Source organism: Ictidomys tridecemlineatus, chromosome 4 (assembly GCF_052094955.1).
Source record: "Ictidomys tridecemlineatus isolate mIctTri1 chromosome 4, mIctTri1.hap1, whole genome shotgun sequence".
Taxonomy (NCBI): Eukaryota; Metazoa; Chordata; class Mammalia; order Rodentia; family Sciuridae; genus Ictidomys; species Ictidomys tridecemlineatus.
The window spans coordinates 159,004,039-159,020,848 of NC_135480.1; the positions used below are offsets into that span (position 1 = coordinate 159,004,039).

General features: G+C 35.6%; 1 protein-coding gene across 5 annotated transcripts in view; it reads left to right on the plus strand.

The window, feature by feature from the left end:
- The first annotated feature begins 840 nt into the window (after positions 1 to 840).
- Positions 841 to 16,810, plus strand: part of Cntln (centlein) — a 313,688-nt gene continuing 297,718 nt past the window's right edge. For 4 of the 5 annotated variants that reach the window (XR_005733953.2, XM_005340132.5, XM_040285836.2 and 1 more), the window contains exons 1-2: positions 842 to 1,290; positions 7,467 to 7,555. Coding sequence is in view for 4 of the 5 variants with exons in the window: in XM_005340132.5 (XP_005340189.2) it covers positions 931 to 1,290; positions 7,467 to 7,555 (449 nt within the window). In the remaining variant the exon portion in view is untranslated. Of the gene's footprint in view, positions 1,291 to 7,466; positions 7,556 to 16,810 lie in introns of all 5 variants that reach the window. The other variant, XM_078047677.1, reaches the window with a different exon arrangement.

A 16,810-nucleotide genomic window follows, 5' to 3' on the forward strand; every position in this document is an offset into this window, starting at 1 on the left:
ATCCCCAGCCCTCAATGCACATCTTCTTACTAAACTTAATAGTAAGGACATGTTTTTTTTGGATAAAGAAAGGACATTATTGCGTATTTGAAGTTTATAAAGAAAGAAGTCAAGAAGGAAAACCAAACAAACAAGAGAATTATAAAGAAAAGTAGGTCTTATTCCTTTCACCATGTTCCAAATTACTAATTTCAGATTGGTCAGAGGACCCAACCTGTTGGGCTGAGTGGAATAGGCTCACTCTGATCCAGCCAACGAATAAAGAAACTGGTATAAAGATTCAAAGGAAATCATGACTCTTGCAAACAAAAGACAAAGGGTGTACAAAGGATCATAATTCAAGTGGGAAACCTGCTTGATGGTCCCAGCTCAGCATAAGGATTTCCACTTCTCCTTGACATCAGTCAGCTGAATGTCAGATGTATCTAAGGCAGTTTTGCTAAGGGGTGTGAAAAGACACTTAAGTCTAAAATCTATTCCCTCATCCTCAAGGAGTTTACGATAGCGCTGGAGAGATTAGCCGTGTAACTAACACTCCTGGGCGGTCAATGAAACATGACAAATGAGTTGGCAGAGGCCTTGAAAGAAGAGAAATTCATAGTTAAAGATCATTTGGGGCTGCAAGCTTGTCAAGGAAGGCTTTAAAAGGGGGGATGAGAGCTAGGCCTTAAACGGAGGATACGATTTGCGGAGGACAGGAAATCCAGGCATCCCTAGCAAAGACTCAGGCTGGGTACTAACCAGACTAGCACCTCTGGTCACGGCGCATGCGCAGCCCCACGCTCGCGGGCCGCGGAAGCCTGCCAAGACCCCGCGCGCCTAGGCGGGAAAAGACACGCGCATGCGCAGATCAGCGCTCCGGGCTCGCCAGGATGGGGAAGGGGAGGTGGAGTTTCCAAGTGGGAACTTGACCCGTTACCATTAGCGGTCATGGCGGCGCGCTCGCCGTCCTCACCGCTCCCTCCGCCCTCGGCGCGACCGCTGGGCCCCCGGTCCCCACGTATTGGGCGGGGAGCTGAGGTCCACACGGTGCGCAGCGAAGCCTCGGGGCTTGCCAGCACAGTGCGGGAGGTCGTCGTGGATAAAAATGACATACTCTGGCGGGGCGAAGAAGGGTCAGGGGCACCTCGAGGGCCCGCGGGGGCTGCTCCGGCTCATGCTCCCCTCCTCAGCGAGCCTGTGGGGTCCAGGCGGCTAGAGGGCATCTCGGTAGAGGAGGCGAAGATGACCCGGACGCAGCTACTGGAGGAAGAGTTGAGCTGCCTAAAGGAGGAGCTGGCATTGTGTCAGGTATCTAGGACCTCCGCCGGCCTTTCCCTCCACAGCCCGGCCCGGGAGACGCGCTTTTCCGCCCTGCCTTGGGCTGTGTCGCTCCGCGGATTGGGGACCTCCCCGGTCCCTCCCGCGACGCCGCCTGCTCCTACTGCCTTCTCGGCCTGGGGCTTAAGGGACCCGGGCTCCTGCTCCCCTGCGGTCACCCGCCAGGCAGGGCTCGCCTTCGCACCCGGGTTTGGTTTGGTCACTTGGATACATCCAAAAGGCGCATCGCACCCCTTTCCGCCTTCCTCCCCGAAGTTCAAGTTCCGGTTGTGGTTGGTGTTTGTAGCGGTACCTGATCCCACGAGTGGAGTGCAGCCCGCAAGTTGAACAGAAAAGCTTAAACACTTATGTTAAAATAAAATCCGCCAAAGAAATAGCTTGTTTTTAATTTCCAGACCCCTGCTGTTGTACTTACAGGGTCAGACTTGTAAACACAGACTCATAATCTTAAGGAAGTCTTGGGCTGGGAACTTTTACACACAATAGATGATGCTTGAGACTATTTATTAGCCAACTACAGTAATTCCATAGTTCCCATAATCCAGGAGTGAGAAATCTCATTTTCTTCTGATCTCGCTAGTGAAAAGCATTTGCTAAGTCAGTTGCACTAAAACAACTTCTTATTTGTAGAGTTTGTGTTCTAAAGATGATCAGCCCCACGTACATAGACTTAATTTTCCTTTAGTTTTGCCTGCTTATCACTATCTCTTCCCGGATTTTACCGGAACCTTCCCACAGGGTTAGATTAAATGTTGGGAACTCAATAATAGGTCTTTAAATTCCTGTCTTCAAGATAGATACCAATTAGAAATTGTTCAACACCAAGGTAACTTTGTGAACAGTTTTATCAGTTTAGATTAATAAAACAGTTCATGAAATTGATTCTCTCTTGTAGTTTGTTCTGTTGAATTTTTTTTGTTGTTGTTGTTGCTTTTGTAGGCCCTTGCTGAGTCAAGCTTAAGTATGTCTTTGATTAAACAAATTGAGGAGGTGTTATGTGTACCTATTCTTCACTGGTTAAGGGGGCAAAAGGATGAATAAAAGACACCAAAGACTGTCTGTCTGTCTGCCTATCTATCTATCTAAAATTCTACACACACACACACACACACACACACACACACACACCCCTCAACTTTGGGGAGTTTAGGAATATGAGCTCATGATAAAGGTCTTTGTTAAAGTCATAATTTAAGACTCAGTTTGCTCATGTTTTCTGCCCTTTCCTTATGCCGTTCCATAATTAGGACCTTAGCTGGCTAAGGAAATAAGTTATTTACTTTTTATAATTAAATCAGGAAGTCAGTGTGGAAAACAGCCTGATGAACCCTTTCCCTAAACCCATTCATTATTAGATTCTTTTAAAATGTGGCTCCCAGGGCTGGGGATATGGCTCAAGCGGTAGCACGCTCGCCTGGCATGCGTGCGGCCCGGGTTCGACCCTCAGCACCACATACCAACAAAGATGTTGTGTCCGCCGAGAACTAAGAAATAAATATTAAAAAAAAAAAAGTTCTCTCTCTCTCTCTCTCTCTCTCTCTCTCTCTCTCTCTCTCTCTCTCTCTCTCTCTCTCCTCCTCTCTCACTCTCTCTTTAAAAAAAAAAAAAATGTGGCTCCCAATATGGCATTGGCCTTTTTGACCTTGGACATACCTGGACTAGGAAGATTATTGCATTACTATAGGCAGGGGTAAGAATATAGATATGGTCGTAATTAGCTTAGAATGATGATCCTTTTGATTATATCGTATACTGTTAGATGATGATAAGCATTCCAATAATGAGAAATGAAATTGGCATTATCCCACACTATAAAACTGTAGTCAAAACAGACTCTTAATATAATTGAACTCCCAACTTTTTTTTGTAAAGAAGTATTTCAGTGATTTAAACTCACTTTTAGATATTTTTATTCTTTCACTTATTTATTCAGGTGGAAATCACAGTACCTGAGAATGTATAATATTAAAACTGCTAGAAATTTTAATCTAAAGTTCATTTTATATCACTTAGTAACATATATACACATTTAATTTCAGAAAGAATATTTATGATAAAAGTTTGTTATTAACTCTGATATTTTCTATTTTAAAAGATAGTGTTCAGATCTAAATTATTTCCACGTCCTTATAATGGGTCAAACATCCTGTTTGGGGAAAAGAACCCTGTTTGATCAATAAATGACCATACATAGTAGCTTCTGTTAGGTTAGTTCCTTTCCCATACACATTTAATTTATGGGAATCAGTTATGTGTGATTGGTGGGAAAAGTTTGATTCCAGGTACCATTTCACTCCATTGGAATGCCTCAGAGTAGAAAATAAGCACTTCTTTTAATGTGAGCATCTTATCTCACTATAGGTAATTTTATTATTTAAACATTTTTTCCTATGACTGCCACATTAGCAAACAAACTACATATAATGCTTAGCTGAAGAAAAGGTAGTTGATTTCAGTGTGAAAAGCTGTCTGTATTGTGCTTACTGAGGATTGTAGTTTAGCTTCCAAATACAGCTTTTGTCTAAGGAATTTTTCAAGGGTGTTCCAAAAGGTGATTCTGAGTCCATGAAATTTATGCCCTTTTTTTTTTTTTTGTGTGTGTGTGTGGATTTAAAGCCTAACTCTATTATATTCTTAATTTTTATTATATCTTTCAAGAATGTATTGTTTGTGACAAAAGAAGCTGGAGATATGAATATATGCATGTTTATCACAATTTATAGAATACCAGGTGAGGAAAAGTAATGTTATATAGTGTTCATAAAGCTTATTTTCTGTTTTAGTAGCAACCAAAATATTTACTAAACCTACAGAGCAATTTCAGATAAAACATGTAGGACATGTAAATTACCAAATTTAATGATGAAAATAACTTTGGAAGCACATGATATTGGAAGTAAGAGTGTATGATCAGAGAACTAGTTCCCTTATATTTTATGTTGGAAACCTTGTCAAGTCATTCAAAAAGAAAAAAATAAATTTGAGTATGTATTGTGGAATTAGATTCCTCCTCATTGTTAGTGGCTATATTCTAATAGGAGAACTTTTTGTGAAGTTATTTTTCATAATGATAATTTGCTGAGTGGCTACTTTGTGTCATATTTGCAAACAAATTCCTTCCATGGTTTCCTTGAGTTCTGATGGGCGAATTATTTGTTTAAATGTAGGAAATAGTTTTTGAAGGTTTGGTGAATTCATTCTTCCATTAGAGGCAAATTAAAGGCCTAATATATTTCCAGAATGAATCCATGTGTTGGGAGAGTAGGTACCCACTTCAAAAGGGGCAGTTTTGGGTGTTTGTGTTTATATTGACAGTGTCTATTTCCATAGAAGCTGATAAGTAAAAGACAAAAACCAATCTACCTCTAAGGAATTTAGAATCAAGTCATCTATCATTTAGTCAGCTGTTTCATAAGCTAGGGGCTGTTTAATAAACTTTATGAGAGGGATTAGGAATTTTTAAGTATTTGATTGTGTTTGGAAGTTCTGTACAGAAAACAAATAATTTTATTATGAGTGATTTTAAAGGCTTTTAATTTTAAAAAATTTAAAAAATATCTTTAAGTGTCTGAAATAGGGAAAATACAAAGAATGTGATTGGCAATAGTTTCCTTGTTTATATATTTTTTGGAACAGTTTGGAAATTAGTTCTGTGGTATTTTTTTTTGGAGTGGTTAACTTTTTCTATATGAGAAGGATCTTTTTAATAATTAGAGGGATAATCCACATTAAATTTAATATGACATTCAAATAATTAAAACAAAATTCTTGGGCTGGGGTTGTGGCTCAATGGCAGAGCACTCGGCTCGCACATGCAAGACCTGGGTTCGATCCTCAGTCCACATAAAAATAAATAAATAAAATAAAGGTATTGAGTCCAACTACAACTAAAAAATAAATATAAAAAAACCCCACAAAATTCTTAATAGTCCTGCAATCCATTTTTAACATTTTTAAATTTCAGTGCTGGGAATTGAATTTAGGGACTTGTCCATGCTAGGCAAGCACTCTGTTGAGCTATACCGCTGGCCCTTCATTTGTAGCATTTTATTATTCATCAAAAGTCTTACTTTGGTTTTCAAATTAGCAGACATGATGGCTATACTTAATAATAATGTATTACATGCTTGAAAATTAGTTAAGAGAATAGATTTTAATCTTTTTTACCACCAAAAAAGCTTACATGAAATAATGGATATGTTAATTATTTTGATTTAGCCATTTCACAACATATATGAAAATATCATATAACTATAAATATAAGCCATTTTGTCAATTAAGAAAATAAATTTACCAACCCTCTTCCCCCACAAATTCTAGAAGGCTGAGTAAATATATTTATAATCTAGGAGAAGACAAGACATTTCTAACTAGTACCTAAAATCCATAAGCCACCAGGGGAAAGATGTATAAATTTGAATATATTAAATTAATAACTACTGTTTTTCAAGAAAATTCCCATTGTAAGTAAGTTAAATAAACAAGAGCAGTCTGGAAAAAAAGTATTTCTAACCCACTTGGCAGGCATAAACCTAATTTTATAATGTCCTCTAAGTTTCAATAGCACCTCTTATATTTCATTGGCAGAACTTGGGCACATAGCCATAGACAAGAAAGGCCAGTGTGAGATAGTTGGCCAGCAAAGTACCAAAATGGTTTCTGTAACTAAAAGAAGAGAATGGATAATGGAGAAAGATATTAATTCAGGTATCTGCCACATAATCAAACAAATACAGGATTATTAAATGAAATATGCCATGAAAAAAGAAAGACAAAGGGTAAGGGGTTGCAGAGACTTGTGAGTCTTGATAGCTTTTATAAATATGGTAGTCAAGGAAGACTTCCCTTAAGGCAGTGATATTTAAGCAAAGACTTGAATGAAGTGAAGGAGTAATCTATATAAAAATCTGGTAAGTAATACATTATGTACAAATACCCTACTGCGAGTAGAGTAACAAAGTCATTGTGAACAAAGGGGAGAGTGAAAGATGAGGCTAAACAGCTACATGTGAGGATGATGTGGGGTTTTTAGGTTTGGTAAAGAGTTTGGATTATCTTCTAATGGGAACCAATTGGAGAGTTTTGAATTGTAAGGGTAAGAACCATTGTAGAGAGCTAAGAAAGAAATGGTGTTGATTTTGATGAGGGAGATGTTAGTAGAAATGGTGAGGGTGATTGGAATTGGGATGTATTTTTTTAGTGCCATTTACTGATGGTTTAGATATAAAGTATGAATAAAAGAGCAATCAAGATTGCTTTCTGCATTTTAGGTTTTTGAATTAATGAGTAGATGATGATGATGCCATTTTCGGAGATGCAGTGGGCAGATTTGTAAGAGGGTAAAAAATCAAGAATGTTGTTTGGACAAATTAAATTTAAGATGCCTATTAGGCATTCAAGAAAATCATCAGGTAGCCAGTTGGAGCTATAAGTGTGGACATAAGAGTACAGGGGCCAGTTAGAAAGATAAGTCTTAGTGAAGAGTTTGTATGTAAAACCATGAGACTGACATGAGGTCTACATGGGTAGTAGCTTTGAACATATTAATGTGAGGATTTTTCAGAAAATATTGGTGCTTGAATCTTACTTGAGACCAATTAATCAGAATTTCTAGATTGTCACTATTTTTTAAAAGGTCCTCAAAATTGATTTCTAACTGTCTACTAGAATTAATAACAATTGACTTTTGTGGTAAGGATTGAAACTTTCAGTTGTCCATTTGATTTGATAGTATCTTGAATAATAACTTTATCACATGGGGAGAGAACTCTTTTGGAAGATACTGTAGAGTGAAAAGGAGGTACGGCAGTAGAGATAGTCTTAAATTATCTTGCTGAAAAGGGGAGCTGAAAACTGGTGTAGTAGTTGCAGGGCAATTTTAAAGTAAATTTGCCTTGACATTTAGTATTTCAGTATTTGCATCCCAAAATGCAAGTGATAGAAGTATTAAAAGTGAATATGGGTTACCAATATAAGACATTAAAATAAAGCTTTCCTGCCATTCTTTCAAATAATTCACTGACATAGAACCTAGGGATCAAGGAATATGTTTTTTGTTTTTAAATTTAATGTAATGTTTTATCTGATGACTATATAAAGCAATGCACTTAAAATACCTTTTTTTTTCTTCTTTTTTTTCCTTTAAGGCTGATAAAGAATTTGTATGGTCATTGTGGAAACGCCTCCAGGAAAAAAATCCAGATCTCACACAGGCTGTCAGTTTAGTTGTGGAAAGGTGAGTTCCCAAATTAATTTTTCATGAGTATTTGGATTGTTGAATTTGTTTCATTATAATATACTAGCTTTTTGTTGCTGTGACAAATACGTTTCTAGTAGTCCATTCTGCTGTCAGTGGATTAATCCACTGATGAAGTCAATGCCCTCATGTTCCAACCACTTCTCAAGAACCCCACTGCTGAACATTTCTCCACTGGAGTCTAAGCCTTCAATACATGAGCCTTTAAAGGACATTCTAGATCCAAACTACAACAATTTCTCTTCAGTGTTAAACTTAAAACTTGTCATGAATGCCCTGAAGAGATTATTGATTTCCAAACAAATGTGGAACAGAGTATTATAATTATTAGATTTATTACAACAAGGGCCAATTCACCAAGTACAGACAGGGCTTAATTTCCTGTTTATATTCTGACATATTTGGGGAATTTTCAGGTAAGAGAAAACTATTACTTATATACTATGTGTGTGTGGATATTTGTGTGTGTGCATTTGTATTGAGCTATTATAGGACAATTGAAAAAATTGAAGAAGTTCTTGCTATTTGACTTCTTACTCCATAGACTGTCCCTGTGGACTTCCTAGACCTGATTCAGTTTTCCCCTAAGATAACTGCAGTATATACTTGAAAGCCTGGGATGACCTTGCCAGAGTAGAGTAAGTACTCTAGAATAGGTTGAGAGATTTTACTTATACTTGTATTACTCTGTAGGGGATGCCCAGTCATTTAACTATAGATTATTGGGCCTCTCTTTGGTCATTAGAAATAGTCTAGTGTTGCTGGATAATACTTATCAAACATTTGGTATACAGTAGTCCCATGACACTTAGAACAGCACTTAAAACACTTGCTTTCCTATTAAGTGAATTTCATTATATTTCCTAAATGAGAAGCTAAACATATGGATGCCTTTCTCTTTTCTTCTCCCTTTTTTCTTTATTGGAATCATGATCATAAAATCTGAACATCATTTTTGATAACTTGAACTGTATTTACTTTTGAATCTCTGGCACTGGGATTATTCCTACTGGCTGGAATTTGACTTGTTAAAATCTGTGATGCATACTTAACTATGTCCTATTTTAGTATCCTTGACTGTGTAGACTCCTAAAATGTGTAATCAGTTTCTCCTCATGTTGCTGATATGCTAATTTATCAACCAGGTTTCTCCTTTTGATGATCAGAATTAAGTCCTTTGTTCAAACACTGGTTGTTACTTCTTCAATCATCTTGAGATGATATGTGATCTGTCTCCCTTTATTTTTTAATTTGAAGTAGGCTAAGCTTTCTAGGGAAGGTCTTGGGACTTCAGTTGTTATTTCTGTGATTCTTCTTCCTTCTCTCCTTTTATTTGTAAGTTTATTTCAACTTTTTAAAAACTGTCCATAATTTGTACTTTCTACTTGGTTGAGGAGAAGCAAATATTAAAATATCATGAGGCCATTTTCCTCATCCTTTATAATTCCTTTTAATATTTATAATATACTTAATGTATGTTTTTATAAGAGTGTATATACAAAATTTGTATTTTATAAAAAAATACACATATTAGAACAGGTACTTAAAAGCCTTTCATGCATATTGAAATAACATGTATAACATGTTACACATGTATATACATGTATAACAGGATAACGTGTATTGAAATTTTTGGAGATTACTGTTTTATAGCTATCATTTTCAAAATTCATTATACCCAAGATATACTTGGACAATTTAACAAAATATAGCTTTGTCAGGCTTTCTCAGTCTACTTAATCTCTATTTGTGGATGTAGCTCAGTGGTAGGGTGCTTGCCTAGCATGTTTCAGGCTCTTGATTTTTTAAATTGGAAACCTATAGTTGCATGTATAATTTTATGACTATGTAAATGTTTATTTTTCAGAGAACTGTGTAGTATGTTTGAATCTATTGAGAAATGAAAATTGTATGGCTCTCAATCTGTATCTTTCAAAAAATATTCTAAATATCAAAGTCAAGAAGATTATGGAAAGAACCTATTATCTGACCCAAAATAATTAATTACCTTTAATTACCCAAACAAAAGTCTTGATTTTCCTGGACAATATTTTTCAATATCTAATTTACCTTATTTGTACTTTCTTTTATAAAGACTGCCAATATTCTTTGTAAGACATTTGCCTAATGGGCTAAAGATATTTTTCCTTGGGTTTTTTGCCTTAAGGTGTGGATTTGGACCAGTTGCTTTCTAAACCTACTCTCAGCTGTCAGCCTAGGTTTTCTTTATTGTACACCTGTACTTACTCTGTAGTTTCTAGTGTCTTATATCTTCCTTTTCCTTTAGGTTGGATTATTTTTTCAAGTGTTTCCTCAAAAAGAATGTGCTGGTGGTATATTTTCTGACTTCTTATATGTCTCAAAATGTTCTTTTGCCTTTATGTTTGCTTGATACTTCAACTGAATACAAAATTTTATGTTCATGTAGTTTCCCTTGGATTTTTGAAAGCATAGCTCTGTTATCTTATTTCAGTATAGCATTGTGCTACTGTTAGAAATACCAAGGTGCCACAAGAAATCAGACATGTGCTTGATAGTGGGTGAGTAAAGCAAACTTTTACTCTTGCCAGAAGGGTGTCCTACTGGAATCTGGGTGGCAAGTGCACCTGGGTGGGCAGTCTGCCTGCTTATATTCCAAACACCTAATGGCAGTTCTGTCCTTTACTCTGATTGGAGGATTTCAGGGTTATAATCTATGCAATTGGCTAATTTTAAAATTGGGGTGGGCAAAAGGAAGGACTATAATTAAAATGGCTATAATTGTATCCAATTAAGGCTATATTCTGAAAATGGGCCACCAGACTTTCTATTTCTCACAAATCTCTGCTTTTTCTGTTTTATAACTTTTGGCTTCATTTTCATTATAACCTTTGGTATTGCTATCCATTCTAGATATATTAACTTTTTGAGGTGGAAATTGCCCATGGTAAGGAATTTTCTGCTTTTTAGCAGTTCAGATCCCCATCCTGGTGATTAGGAGCACTTGGTAAGGTCCTTTCCAGATCACTTGAAGCTTGTCTCCTTTTTAGGTCTTCATTAAAAATCAAGTCACCAGGCTAGAAGTGATGAATTGTAGACTCTAGATTCTGAGATTCCTCAGAGATCACTCTTGGGAATGTGTGAGAAGCCTCTTGACTCTTCTGTCAATGGTGCCATCTACTAGGATGGTTCAAAGTCTTGCTGACTGCATGCTGTTTCCCTTAGAAGCCCCAGAGACATTTCCTTCTCCTGTTACCCTTTTTGTGGCAGAATGTGCATTGGTTGTCTTCCTCTAGGGTCCTCTCAGTTCCCCTGATCAGGAGGTCAGTTGACTCACCAGAGTTGTAGAGCCCTTAAAGAGGTCCCATGATTCCCTGGGTCCTGACTGACTTTAGAGGGCAAGGGCCAAAATACTGGATTCCTTTTCCTTGAACCTTTTACTTCCTTTTATTTGATTTCTAAGTTTTGGTTTTAAACATCTAGCAGGTGAGTTTTACCAGTAACTTTAATATCTGTAATTTTATAGTTATCCCTTCCATTTAACTGGGATTAGTATTAGCACTCAAAGTCAGCTTATATCCTATTCTGCCCTATAGGTGATGGCCTATTATCTCAAATTAACTCAGATTCTTCTGTTAGAAGGAATACTTTTTCAAAACATAAACAGGCAAATGTTATGAAGGTCTATAAGGAAAATACTAAATGAAATATATCTATAAGACCAACAACATATTCAGTTTGTTTAATAGTGTTGAACATAATTTCTATAATAATACTACATATTTGGTATCTATTTTGCCTCCACCAAGACACATAAATATATCAAGTCAGTTACATATGAGGCCCTATACAAATTTTACTTTCTTTTAAAACTCTCTTATAACTTTACATAGCTTTAATAATTTACCCAAACCTTTACTTAATTTTGTATTACATCCCTTGGTTATTTTGAGATCACAGAACTCTTTATAACAAAAATCTATCTTTTGAACACAACTTTGAATACTCTTAAGTCTAGCCTACTTTGGAGCCATCCTAACATGGAGTAGGGTGTGAGGCAGAGACTTACCTTAGGTAAGGCAGGGCTGTTGACAACGCAATACAACATTACATCTGAAATATAAGTCAGACAGAAACTAAGAGAGCTCTTAACTTTTTTGTAGAAAAAGTGGCAAAAAGTTTTTATGTTCTACATTGTGGAACATAAACAAACCAGGCTTTCATTACTTTTCAAAAATACATTTAAATTTCCATCCCAGTGTAAAGAGTAACACAAAGTTTTATGTATAACTTATTGATGAAAAGTTATTTTTATCCAATTATAAAATATTAAATAACATACATAAATCTCAAACTAAACTTATTATTTCTATATAAGTCTGAAAGAGACTACTGCTATAGACAACTCTAGTTTCGAAAATAACAGCCTGGTAATGTTTTCCTAAGCTTTACATTTTAAAATACTTGTATATTTCATCCCAGGGGAGGGATCATACAGTCTGGCATATACCAAATCTGTGCCTTAATCTTTTTTCTCCTAGGTGACATTCAGGGGTTAGAGCCAATTTTGATAACACATACATGATATAGACACAAGAACCCATGACCTAGAATACACAGGTTAAAATAAAGCATGTCACAGATTTTTACAGAATGACTCAGACATGAAAAGGGTTTTTGCATTTGGGACCATTAAGAATAGAGTCTGTCAGCCATGTTGGATGCTGAAATCAAAGATTCAGATGGCCATTCATCCTCCATGGGGGCAGATATACTTCCACCATTATTAGTTTACTTACCTGCTCAGGACTTTTCAAAGGAAAAGAAGATTTGTATATATAGGATCTTTCCATTGTTCTTCCTTGTCCTTAGACCTGGAATGTTTTAAAAAAAATATTTATTTATTTTTTAGTTATAGGTGGACACAATATCTTTATTTTATTTTTAAGTGGTGCTGAGGATCAAACCCAGTGCTTCACACATGCTAGGCAAGTGCTCTACCTCTGAGCCACAACCCCAACCCAAGACCTAGAATTTTTATTGACCATTTTCTTCTTGTAGCTTCCTATAAACACCTGTGTGTTCAATCCCCCTTAATGGGAATTTCTTACCCGCCTCTTTCCCCATCCTGTTCTCCTGAATGTTGTCTCATGTTTCTGAATAGAGGCTCATTCACACTCACACAACCTCTGGGATATTCCAACCACTAAGGGAATACTTCTCTCTTGAGATTGAGAATAGATTTTCCTGCCTTCATTTGTACACAGGGTTTTGTGGTCACCAAGGGGCTTGCTTGCTCCCTTTCCCACAGTTGTCAGTTCATATCAACTAGGGTCCATTGCTGGTCCTGGGGATCCTGGTTTCCTCCTCTGTTTCAAGGCCACTGCACCAAGGCAGCAAGACATGTCTCCTCTAAGGAAGGGGGATTCCCATGAATCCTAGGCAATGTATGGAACACCATGTTGGGTCAAAATTATTTGAAGTACCAAGTGCAATAAGACCTGCTTGCAAGTGGGTGGGCAAGGCAAAAACTTTTACTTTAGCCAGAATGGTGTGCTACTAGAACTGCTTTCAAGAGCACCTGGGAAGGCATTGTGCCTGCTGCTTATTGGAGTTCAGGGTTATAATCTACACCATTGGCTAATTTTAAAACTGGGGCGGGCAAAGGGAAGGTCTGTGATTTAAATGGCTACAACTATATCCAGTTAAGCCTGTATTCTAAAAATGGACTGTTGGACTTTCTAGTTCTTACACTACAAATGATCCCAGTGCCAGTGTGATTCTTGTTTATTTCTAGATATTCACTGAGTCTTTCAGGATTATCTCTTTATGTGTAATATTGTGAAATTTCAATATTATCTGTTTATTTTAATCTCTAAAATATCTGTTTCAGCTTTTTGTAGGACTTTTTAATCTCAAAACTCAAGATTTTAATTGAGAAAATATTCTTTTATTTATTTATTTATTTTTGGCATTGTTTTCTTTTGACACTCATCAGAGGTTGAAACTTCTAGCATTAGCCTCCTTTATCTTTTTTCTCCAGTTCTATCCTGATTGGTCTTTTTACTTCATCTTCCATTATAAAGTGAATTTTTTTTTTCTATTTGCTTTATGCTGTGGTCTGAATCTTTGTATCCCACCCAAAATTCATGGTAAATGGCCATATTATCCTGATTGTTTGCATGCCTTATAAGTTTTTCTTGGAAAGTGGACATTTTAAATTTTATATTATAACAAATCTGGTTACAATTCTTTTCCCCCATCCCTGGGCCTGTTATTGTTACTTCCAGTGTAATCTATTTTAAATGGACTATTCTATTCAGTTTTTCTGATTTTAATGTTTAAGTTCTTTCTGTTTTTTTTAAGGGTAATTTCTATTTGTCTTTCCTAGTCTTTCCCATTGATGTTGATGATTTTCTTTAAATGTATGACAATCTTTTATTGACCTTTAATGTTTTTGTATAAAAGTCCATATTGCTTTATATATGTATGTTACTCATTTGAGTTTGCTTTGCATTTTGTTTATGAGTATAGATAGTGTTTACAGTCATTTATATTTATTACAGTTATTATAAAGTCATTGCAGTCATTTCGATTTATTAATAGTAGTTGAGTTCTATGTCACTGCCAACACTGAAGTAGCAAATACTGAACCATTACCCCTGTAGGAAATACAAGTTTAGGTTCTTATGAGCATTCGGTCACAACAATTTTGTGAATGGTTGAACATATAATCTTTTTTCATTTGTTTCACTTTAAAGATACCTTATTTGCTATTTATTGTTTATTCATTAACATTAATCTCTTTGCCCATAGCACTAGAACCTAGGCCTTACCAAACGTCTCTAACAAACTCTTTTCTATCTAAGGTATATCACAGCCTTCTTTCCCTTAGAAACAATAGACAGCAGCTCAGCACTACTCTTGATTATCCTTTTAAACAGTAAAATCATCAACAGAAAGTATAAACATGTGTAAAATATGATATTAAGTAGGCCTTGAAAAGGACCCTTATATTTACATTATGACAGCTAAAAAAAGAAGGCAGATTGTCACTATTTGACATCAACTGAGAACATGTGAATTGGATGGCTCAAATTTTTTGATACTCTGTGCACATCTGCAAAACTGTTGTGAATATTGACTTTGGTGTTAAGAAATAAATTTTAGTGTAGGCAAGTTCAGAAATTCTGAATCTGCAAATAAGAATTGATTATCTCTAAAAGAGTTTTCTTTTTAGCATAATGATGATAGTATTTTCATACTTAGAATTCTGTAGTTAATTTCTGTTCTAATTAAATATCTAATTAAATATCTGTTCTAATTAATATCTAATATTTTTAATTGCAGATTTCTTTGTCTCATACTTTAAAAGAAGTTTGTTTGTAGGAGGATCCAAACTCAGCCTACCTTTCTGAATGTATAGGGTCCTTTTCTTTCTTTTTTGTTTTTAGTATATCTCATGAGTTTTAACACCTTCATCTTTCCTTTGCTACTTTTCATTTGTCAAGTGACTATTTTCTAATATAACATTCTCACTTATTTATTTTTTGACAAAACATTAAAAGTATTTTAAAGTGACTTCTCTATGGTTTACTGTATATAACTTACCAGAATAAGCCTCAGATTAAAAAAAATTATTAGTTTATTATAATTGTTTATTTATACATGAATACAACATACTTTGGTCACTTTCATTACATAATCAGCTTCAACTTTATTAAAACTTAATTCTGGTGTATATAGAAATATAGGTGCTATATGAATTGTTCTCCTTCACCCTTTTTGTGGTTGCATTTTTCTTGTATATATTACATTTATTAATGTTACATATGCATTTTTTGAATTATTGCTTCATCATCTTTAGTTATTTTCTTAATACAGTACAGCTTTAGTTCTAACTATCTCTTTTGTGCTATAACTGGAAAATGTATTATGCACATTATTTTGATATATGTTACGAGCCAATTAGTGCATTATATACACATTTTATGAAATTACTTTTAAAATTAGTTAAAGGAAAAAAGGAGGAAAATATACATTGAAATTATCTTTTATTATAATTCCATGATTACCTTTACCAGTGATTTTTTTTTGTATGGATGCAAATTACTTTCCGAGGCAACTTTTTGAAGTTTATTTTTTCTTTTTAAATTTATTTCTCTTTTTTGATGTTCCTCCATTGTGGCATTATCATCATACCTTCCTTTATTTCTTTTTATTTTTAAAATTTTAGTTGTAGATGGATACAATCTGTTATTTATTTTTATGTTGTACAGAGGCTCAAACTCAGTGCCTCATACATGCTAGGCAAGTGCTCAACCACTGAGCTATAACTCCAGCCCTTCCTTTATTTCTTTAAACATTTTTTGAAAATTTTTTTTCTGATGAACCCAACATGTAGTCTCTCTCCTTGCTAGTTTCTGTTGCCTTTTTTCATTGGTATACTTTCATATTTTCTTGATTCTTTGTATGCCTTGTAAGTTTTTCTTGGAATGTGGACATTTGAAATATTATATTGTAGCAAATCTAGTCCTAGTCTCCTCTGCTCAGCACTGGCTTGTTATTGTTATTTCCTTGCTTAATTGCTTGGTGACTGCCTGGATTACTTTAATGAAATCTGTTTACTTTCTTACTGTGTTTAGAGTCTGATGTTGTTCCTGAGACAGGTACAAATTTGGGGATGCCCACAATCACACTGTCATGACAGTGGTTTTCCTAGGGCCCTCTTTTTTCTTTCCTTGATGTATCCAACTATTAAACTCTACTAATTGCCAGTGGCTGCTTGTTCAATTGTTAACATTGCTCTAGGACTTAAATTGCTCTATGAGTCAATTCATTCAATATGTGGTTCTTTTGAAGTTTCTCAGTTGGTGTTTGAGTTTTTCCACCCCTGAAGTGCTCTTCCTAGTTGATTCCTGAAAGCTATCAGGCTTACAGTTTAGCTTATATCTTGTATCTGCTCCCAGTTATACCCCCCAAGAGTACCCCAAGCTTGAACTTCTCTATATTGTGTGGCAAATGAAGTAGTTTTTCTTGGGAGTACCTGGGATTGAACCCAGGGGTGCTTAACTACTGAGCCACTTAGTCTCACTAAGTTTCTGAGGCTCAAATTTTTTGATACTTTGTGCACATCTGCAAAACTGTTGTGAGTATTGACTGAGGCTGGCTTTGAATTTATAATTCTCCTGCCTCAGCCTCCTGAGCTGTAGGATTACAGGCATGCACCATTTTTTTTTTTTTTGAAAAGAGTTT